Source organism: Acyrthosiphon pisum, unplaced genomic scaffold (assembly GCF_005508785.2).
Source record: "Acyrthosiphon pisum isolate AL4f unplaced genomic scaffold, pea_aphid_22Mar2018_4r6ur Scaffold_21634;HRSCAF=24449, whole genome shotgun sequence".
NCBI lineage: Eukaryota > Metazoa > Arthropoda > Insecta > Hemiptera > Aphididae > Acyrthosiphon > Acyrthosiphon pisum.
Window position 1 is genome coordinate 18,269 of NW_021771123.1, and position 935 is coordinate 19,203.

Here is a 935-nt window from a genome sequence, read left to right on the forward strand (position 1 = left end):
ATTAAATAATATTTTTTTTTATTGTTATAAATTAAGTACAGAAGTTTTCTTACTTCTCTAGTAAAAGGTACATATTCTACAATACGATCATGAATTAATAAACAGTAAGCAGTCACACCTGCAAGCGATTCTGAAGCTTCAATTTCCAATTGAACATCCACTGCTGAGGCTGTGGTTGAATCGTTCTGATTTGAAGTGTCGATAACTATAATTGGTGCGTTTGCTAGAAAAGTAGATGGACTCAATATCGGGTTACGAATACTTTTTACATAGTACGATTCTTGAAACGATGTATACATATTATATAATAAAGTGAAATTATTTTTAGAAAAATCTAAATTCAAATTATCGTATGGATAAGCTATCATTTAGACAAGGGGATGGTGTTGTAACAATAAAAACGCCTTTTGAAGAAAAATCCAAGGAGTATTGGGTGTTAAGCCACTATAAGGTCGCCAAAATTGAGAATGTGCCAGTAAAGGACAGGTAAATACATTGGACTAAATTTAAAAAACCTATTACTGAATTTGTTTTTTTTTTACTGATTTTATTTACTTCTTTTGTTTTTTAAATAAAATAACTTGTTGTTATAGATGGAAGTTCAGCGAAGCTACTGTTAGATTGTACACAAGCGATGAATCAAAAGATCAAACACTTCATACTGGACTCAATGAGACGATGCAAACTATATTTGATAAATTACTAACTGATCCGAAGCGTCAAACTATTAAGAGCAAGACGAGTGTTTGATTATTATATGAAAAAAATAAATTTAATTTAATAAACAAAATATTATTATACATGCTTTTTTTTTAATTATTCAAAACTCAAAGGTCTTGGAATACATAAACCTATAAACTATGGTTGGGGAAAAAAAAAAATTTCTAATTGGAACATTGTAATCAACTTTGTGCTATCAAATTTAATTTACTTAT

The 935-nt window shown here is 28.6% G+C and overlaps 1 protein-coding gene across 1 annotated transcript in view; it reads left to right on the top strand.

Annotated features, from left to right (window-relative positions):
* LOC115034947 overlaps positions 1-881 on the top strand; it is a 1,636-nt gene extending 755 nt beyond the window's left edge. The window contains exons 2-3 of the mRNA XM_029492527.1: positions 362-486; positions 594-881. Of these exons, the coding sequence (XP_029348387.1) occupies positions 362-486; positions 594-750 (282 nt within the window). The 3' untranslated portion in view covers positions 751-881. The remainder of the gene's footprint in view (positions 1-361; positions 487-593) is intronic.
* The last annotated feature ends 54 nt before the right edge of the window (positions 882-935 follow it).